Raw genomic sequence first — 7,580 nt, forward strand, 5'->3', positions numbered from 1 at the left:
TGGGTTTACTGACCACCATTGCCCCTTGCCCCGCACCCATTTTCCATTCAGCATGCATATAACAAGTATATATTACTAGCTCTATGCTAATTATTAGATCATTATTTTATTAGAAAGCCAAAGTACCTCTCCCTCATATATATATATATATATATAATTGAAATATTTTTCATAATCCCACTAGTGTAATATGTATTCTACCATAGTTATTGTTCCTTTCGGCCCAAAAGGATAATTGGACGGAGAGCTTGAGGCAATGATGATCTACATGGTGGGGGGAGGGGGTGGCACCTGCAAGCACTCTAATGCTCAAGTAAGTAAGAGTTCATTCAAGCTGTCATTACAACATTGTCGAGCCTCTTCCTGGTTGGCATTGACAACTCCAACCTCGGTGGTCAATATTAGAAACTTCATTACCAAATGAGGAGTGGAGATGACTGCGCCTCGAGCATTAAGCATTGAGGGATGAGCGACCGAGCAGGGTGTTGTATGGAGTCTGACAGTTAACAACCAGATACTTAACATTAATGGTCTTGAGGATGGGAGCTATCTCAAACGTGGTTAGCAACTCGATGTATCCCTTGACATGCACCTGTTCCCCTAAAAAATCGACCAGACTCATGCGGAACGGTTTAAGCTCTTCTTCGATGATTTTCAACTTCTTTAAGGTCGACAGGTACAATAAGTCAATCAAACTTCCTTGGTTGACGAGGATCTTCTTAATAACGTAATTGGAAGCCACAATGGATATCATCATGGGATCGTCTAGGTTTTGGTCGATTTCTTCGAAGTCCCTATCGGTGAAAGAGATCACTGGGTGTTAGTCCATCCTCTTCTATATCTGCTCAGTACTGCTGATTGACATCACTGCCCTGAGATGCCATTTTCTTGCCGAGTTGGAGTCTTTTCTTCTTGCGAAGCCTCCAAAAATGATGTCTATAACTCTTCTTATTTAATCTGCAGGAGTCGCTTTGGCATCTTAGCCTTCTTTAGCTCTCGACCTTCTCTATGGGCTGCAGCTCCTTCTTTAACCTTGGTCTCCATGTGGCTCCTTGCTTTGACTTCTTCATCTATAGGCATATTGGTCGAGATGGCCTTGTTTGACCAGTCGCTTGATATAGTCTTTTAGCGTGGCATACTCCTTGGTTGTGTGGATGTACATCTAGTGGTAGTCAAAGTGCTTGCTTGTATCAACATGGGCGTCGGGGTTTTACTGTCCTTGATTGTCGAGAAGTCAGATGATCCTCAATTTATAGACCTTTCAGAGGATTTGATCTCTCCTGGTCGTCAGCAGGGTGCATGTGTCGTATTTAAACTAGGGAGGTTCAGACACCCGCTCTCGTTCCTTCATTTTCCCAGCCTATTCTCTCAAACCTTTTCTTTTTTTACTAGAGTCCATATCAAGTCGATGTTGGTGTTCAATCGACGGCCCATCCATTGGCTCAGCTAGGGTTGAGCTCTTCATTGAGAGTTGCTATATCTAGCAACCAAGACCTCCTTTACATTTATGTAACCTGCCACCCGTAGTTTGAGGTTGTCGATGAGAGGCTTTCTTACCAAGAAGTCGGCAAAGGGCTAGGGCTTTAACCCTACCATGATGGCATGTAAGGAGATTACAGGGTTGAGGTCCTGGATCTGGATGGCCTCCTAATTGAACCGATTCATAAATGCTTGTAGCAGCTTGTTTTCACCCTGCTTCAGGTTGATGAGGCTGGCCGAGGTCTTGTGGTGAGCTCAATTGGTGGATAAATGGGTGAGGAAATGGGTAGAGAGCTCAGAAAAGTCATGGATGGAGCCCGGCTTGAGAATAGAGAACCACAGTAGGGCGGATTTCTTGAGGGTACTGGGGAATGCTTGGCACATGATAGGATTGGTGCCTTCGCCCAACAACATCAAGAAGTTGAACATGGTTAGGTGTTCTTGGGGATCGGTGCTTCCGTCGTACAACTCTAGGGTGCTGGAAAGATGGAAACCATCTGGTAGGGGTATGGACATGATGAACTCTGGGAAAAGGTAATTGAGGGTGTACGGGGTTGTAGAAGGTCCAGTAGTATGGGTCACTTTGGGATGGTGGTGGTTGCTGGCTTCTTTGTCATCGTCGGCCCACCTATTGCACTAGTTGCACTACTACTTGTGGGTTAGTTTGGCGACTTGGTTCTCAAGCCATTGAATGGTCTGGAGAAAGATTTCCATGGTTACGAGGTTTATTGGTTAGTGATGGTAGGTGTTTTGGCACTCTTGATTGGGGGTCATGTTGTTCTAACTTCTTGTTCTCGCCATGGATCACTTTCAGGTATGGTTTGGGATGCTTTGATGAGTTTATAGGGTAGGTAAGGTTTATCGGGCCCTACGATGTGCGTCAAATGTTCCTTTTGGCCCAAAAGGATGATCGGATAAAGAGTTTAAGGCAACGACGATTCGCACAGCTAGGGGGGTGGCACCTGCAAGCACTCTAACGCTTAAATAAGTAAGAGTTCAAGATGGTAGAGTTTCAGTAAGATTGAAAAGAACATACCTTAATCGGTGGTCGGCTATCTTATATAAGAGAGAAAGGGAGAATCCCTTGCTTGTTGTCGGCCATCGTGGACGGACAGAGAGCCAAGATTTTTGGTGTTGATGGAAATCGGAGATCGAGATATTCAAAGTTGATAAGGGTTGTTACAGTTGCAAGGATCTTGAAGGGTGTTGATGAGATGAGGGTGCTACAGAGCTAGTGTTGAGTCAGGATCGGATCTAGGGATCAGGTTTAGTGTCGAACTATGGGCCTACTATTTGGGTTGAGTCCAATGAAATTAATAGAGTCCAGTTATAATTATAAATATAAATACAATTCTATATATATAGAAGACGAACGGGTAAGTATTAAACCACTATATATATATATATATATCCCACTAGAAAGTAGAAATCTTTTAGAAAAATGTACATAAATAATATAGAATAAAATAAGAAATTTTTAAATCACTGTAACATTCCAACAACAGTTTTCTGCGACACACACGCAAGTTAACATGTGGCATCATGTGGGAGAGATTTTCTATAATTTAAATCACTATTCATATTGCTACTGATGGAATTTAAAAAGTTTATTAATAATACAAGTTACGATAATTTATATACATATTTTTTTTAATTTTATCATAAAACTCAAAAGTTTATTTAGAATAAAATTGCAAGGTTGAAAATTGTTGCTTCAACCCAAAGTCGTCCAAATGTTGGGCCGATCATTCCAGCCCACTGTCTTACCATTCTGGGCCCAGTTCTTGGTAATAATCCATTGTATTTTAATTAATTAGTAATAATACATTAAATACAAAATCAAATTAGTTTTATTAATACATTGTATTTTTATTACGGGGGTGCCCTGAGGCACTAATTAAATATTTTTATTAATTGGAAATAATACGTCGTACTTTTAGATATTTACAAATTTTGAAAATAAAAATATACTAATTAATACAACCTTCATACTAAGCTTACTTACATAATCCGTAGTAATTTCACTGAAATCCACTTAAAAATGCAGTCGAGATTTGGGGTAAGATTGAGATTATTTAATTTACTTGGGGTTTGATGGAAATCGAGAATTCTTAAAATTCTTTTGATAAGGGAGAAGAGAAGGTGGAGGGTATGTTTCATGGTCTCCAAAGGTATACATTATACCCAGTAATATTAATATATAAATTAATAAGCCCAATCATAATGCAAAACTAAACCAATGTGCCTTATTCAAAATTGAGCGATATATATATTAATAAAAAGGCAATTACAAAACTCAAATGGAGAGATAAATTTGAGTATACTCCATAAACCCAAACCTAATCTAGAAGACAATTCCACAAAAAGAAATAAACCTAAACATAAACCAAATCAAAAAGAACAAAATCAAATTAGTTAGTTGGGTATAGGTTATACTCAAAACTCACAATCAACCCTAAATATGACATAGCTAATAGTGAATATGTCCCAGATATAAGTCGAGCGGTAAAGCAAATGATATATTAGATTCACGTTGATGAGTCATAAATTTAATTCTCGTTCTGTGCAATGAAATAAAATTTTATACTTATAATTTATCTCTCTCTTCTCTTAGGATCAAAGGCATCAATGGCGGAGATTAAGATTAATAGGAAAGGTGCAATATTATATATTACCACACAAGGTGATGCATCAGCGGTTGGCATAGGCAAGGCCTAGCAATTGTAGTTTGAAGTCATGTTTAGCCTTTTATTGCTAAAACAATATCAAATTATAAAGTTTCGGAAAACAAAAATAAAGGCTAATTTGGCCCTTAATGTTCAAATGATTTAATTTGGTAAATTTGAGGGGGGAAAAATAGCATTTAAACCGCAAATTGAAACAAAAACTAATATTTAACGGTAAAGTGAACCTTTTTAGTCAAAAAAAAATTAAAACTAAAGAAACAATCACAAGAAAGCATTTAGAAGAAGCATAAACATAAATTCAGAATTTCCTAATAACAAATTAACTGCAAAAAGGGTTCCCAAAACTGGGAAACAAAGAAGAAGAAGAAGAAGAAGAAGAAGCAAGAAGAAAGAAGACTGACGCTGACCTTAAAAACCCTAGTAATTAACCTTAAAACAAAAGGCCCTAAGCATCACTACAGCTCAACCCAGCCCTAAACCTTCATTAAACCCTAACCCTTTTCCAGATTCCACTTCTCTGTCATTTCATTCACTCACCCCCCTAATTATAGCTATCAATATTCATATAACTCTCCACTATCCTGCCCCCCTCCCCCCAGCCATTACAGCTCTGTACAATGAACAAACGAACAAAGCAATGGAAAAAACCAGAAAAACAGAGAGATGGGTCGGTTCCTCAGATGAAATCCAGAGATGGGATGTTGTTCGGGATCAGCTCCGGTGCCGGCGGGTCGGTAGTCGGGGTGGCGCTCTTTTCGGCCATAAAGATCGAAGCTTTATTATCCCCTGGGCCGCCTTTGTTTCTCATCTCCAGCACCTTCTTGTGAGAATTCGAGTGAATCGACGGCACAAACGTCGGGCTCGCCGCCGGCCGGTACTCAGGGAAGAGCCTGCCAGACTTGTACCGGACACCACACGCGTTGCAGAGCGTCTTAGGCCCCATTGGTCCGGCCCTCCATTGCGGCGTCTTGGTGATCTCACAGTGCATGCATTTCCGAACAGATTGATTCTGATTTTGATTCGTCTCCACCGCCACAGAGCCGAATGGCGCCGACAGCTTTACCTTCTTCTTCTTCTTTGTCAAAGGGCGGGACTCGGCGAAATTCTCCGACTCCGAGGAAGCCACCGGGACCGGGAATGGCGGCGGGTTGTCGGAGACGGAGGAGGTTGGGGAGAGGAGGAGAATAGCCGGGCGAGGGTTGAAGGTCGCCGGACGGGAGCGCTTGCTGCGAGCGCGCTGGGGGCCGCGGCGAGTTGGGCTGAGCGCCGCCATCTTTCCCTCGCCGGCGCCGGAGCAGGAGCTGCTGCTGCTGCTGCTGCTCTCGAGAACGGAGACGGGGCTGGAAGTCTGAAACTGGTTCTCGGATGGCTCCTTATTCCCGGAAATGTTGTTCTTGTCGATGGTCATGCCGCCGCCGGAGAATGAATCCTCCACGAAGTTTGACAGCCATTCGAGCTGGACAATGTCCTCGTACTGCAACTGTAAAACAATGAATATTGTATTCGTTTTGAATGAATTAATATAGGTATACATAGAGAAAAATTAAAAAAAAAAAAATCTGTAATATAACGGAGAGTTGGATGCTGACCGGAACGGAGAGCTCGGCAGAGAGATCGGAGGCGGTGTTGCTGTGGTTGCCGGAGAAAATGTGGTCGGATGCCGGCGGCAGGGCGTCGAGAGAATTAGGCCAAAGGGTGGGGAAGTCCTTGCTGTCGGCGGATTCATTGTCGGCAGGGAATTCAATGAGGTCATCGATTTGATCGAAGAAGCTGCCGCAGTCTATCTCATCCATGAAATCAGTCACCATGGTGTTTCTTGTTGTTACACTGAATTTTCCTGAGAAACAAACAGAAAGTGCCGAAAGGAAAAGTGAGATATGAGGGTGTATTTTGGCAGTTTCTTTGCCACAATGCGCAACTTGTGCTGCGGCCCACCGCTTGGTGCGTGCTGGCAAAAAATAGATTGATGAGAAATTTTCCTCTTCTTCTTCTTCTTCTTTTTCCCATTTTCAGAATTCAAAATCAAATTGAAATACTGGGAATTTCTTTCTCTTCTTTTTATCCTTCTTTTTTTTTTTTTTTTCTCGAACAGAGGGTAAAGGTTTTGTGAAGGCAAACTAAACCTTGAGAGCTCAAAGCAGAGATGGAGACCCTTCAGAACTGATGAAGAAATTGAAAATTTGCGTGCTCTTAAGACAGACCTGCAACTGCAAAGAAGAAAACATCAGAAACAAATTAGTAATTATTAAAGACTAAAAGAGGATACTGGTAAATGTTGAAAAATCACAACTCAGCTGCAAGAATGTAAAAAAAAACTGCATCGAAATGAGGCTAATTTGAATGTTTGGCTTGCAACAGGCAGGACTAAAGCTGAAAACTTTATGGGCTCAGTACCCAAGCTGAAGCAAGAAAATACGCAGGGAAGGCCCGAGAAAATCTCTTTCCTCGGCCATCAAAAAACTAAAAGCTCCAATTGAGAGAGCGCGTAGATTAAGGAAAGAAAGAATCTAGGCAGAAGCTGAAAATGCAGAGAGAGAGAAACACACCTTAGAGAAAGAGAAATTGCAAGAACCCAGAAAATTCTTGAGCGGCGACAACTTGAAGATGAGAGGGTGAGTGAGTGGTGGTTCTAGAGCTCCATGGACAGTGCCCGAACTGGAAATAAAAACCCAAGCAGCCAGAGGAAGAAGAAGAAGAAGAAATAGGAATTGAGTGGGGTTAGAATGGAAAGGAAAGAAGGGAGAGAGAGAAAGGCTAAAAAGAAGGGAGTGACGGTAGGTGAGCCTCCATCTTCATTGCTAGCTGTCTTTTACTCTCTCTCTCTCTCTCTCTCTCCTTCACTGTCTTGACGTTGAAGCCTCTCTCTCTCTCTCTCTCTCTCTCTCTCTCTCTCTGTGGGTGTGTGACTTTGGTGCTGGTGTTGCTTGGGTTGATTACTCGGTTCCCCACACGGGTCCCACGCTCCTCCCACCGCTCTCCCTCCCTTTTATCTACAGCTTTCATTTCAACCCCCCCCAACCATCCATCCATCCATTTTCCATCTACATACATACATGCACATCCACATACATACATTACATACATGCATGCATGTAAGTAAACATGTGAAAGGTGGAGCCCTCCAACATGGTAATTTTGCATTGCTGGTAAAGCCCCCAAAAGAAAAGAAAACTGCTTTCCCACCTAACTCCTACTACTACTGTTGGGATTTCTTGTCTTCCCGCATGCCCCCCTTTATTTACTTTCAATTTTAAACTCAATTTTTTAATCTATCAATTATAAAATTTTAACTTTTTATTTAGTTTTAATTATAAATTTATCCTATATTACCATTATATTTTATTATTAATTGTAAATGTAACAAATCACGGCACGTGATTTGGTTAACTAATGGCAATATATTGCCATGTAAGC

The 7,580-nt window shown here is 41.5% G+C and overlaps 1 protein-coding gene across 3 annotated transcripts; it reads right to left on the bottom strand.

Moving 5' to 3' along the window:
• Positions 1–4,453: 4,453 nt before the first annotated feature.
• On the bottom strand, positions 4,454–7,056 carry LOC127806890 (GATA transcription factor 8). Of its 3 annotated transcripts, none has more exons than XM_052344460.1 (4): positions 6,713–7,056; positions 6,290–6,373; positions 5,756–6,003; positions 4,454–5,640 (listed from the first exon to the last, which is right to left on the bottom strand). In XM_052344460.1, exons 3-4 carry the CDS (start codon positions 5,972–5,974, stop codon positions 4,843–4,845), a joined length of 1,017 nt encoding a protein of 338 aa, XP_052200420.1. In that variant the 5' UTR covers positions 5,975–6,003; positions 6,290–6,373; positions 6,713–7,056; the 3' UTR covers positions 4,454–4,842. The 3 variants fall into 3 exon arrangements, with proteins under 3 accessions (XP_052200420.1, XP_052200419.1, XP_052200418.1); XM_052344459.1 differs by having other exon boundaries at positions 4,454–5,646; positions 6,290–6,367; positions 6,713–7,052; XM_052344458.1 differs by having other exon boundaries at positions 4,454–5,646; positions 6,713–7,051.
• Positions 7,057–7,580: the final 524 nt, after the last annotated feature.

The sequence above is a fragment of the Diospyros lotus genome, chromosome 7 (assembly GCF_014633365.1).
Source record: "Diospyros lotus cultivar Yz01 chromosome 7, ASM1463336v1, whole genome shotgun sequence".
NCBI classification, from domain to species: Eukaryota; Viridiplantae; Streptophyta; class Magnoliopsida; order Ericales; family Ebenaceae; genus Diospyros; species Diospyros lotus.

Coding starts and splice junctions, on each gene's coding strand:
- LOC127806890 (XM_052344459.1), bottom strand. CDS start 5,974: ATGGTGACTGATTTCATGGATGAGATAGACTGCGGCAGCTTCTTCGAT. Junction 5,647..5,755: donor CTGCCGAGCTCTCCGTTCCG/GTCAGCATCCAA, acceptor ATTGTTTTACAG/TTGCAGTACGAGGACATTGT.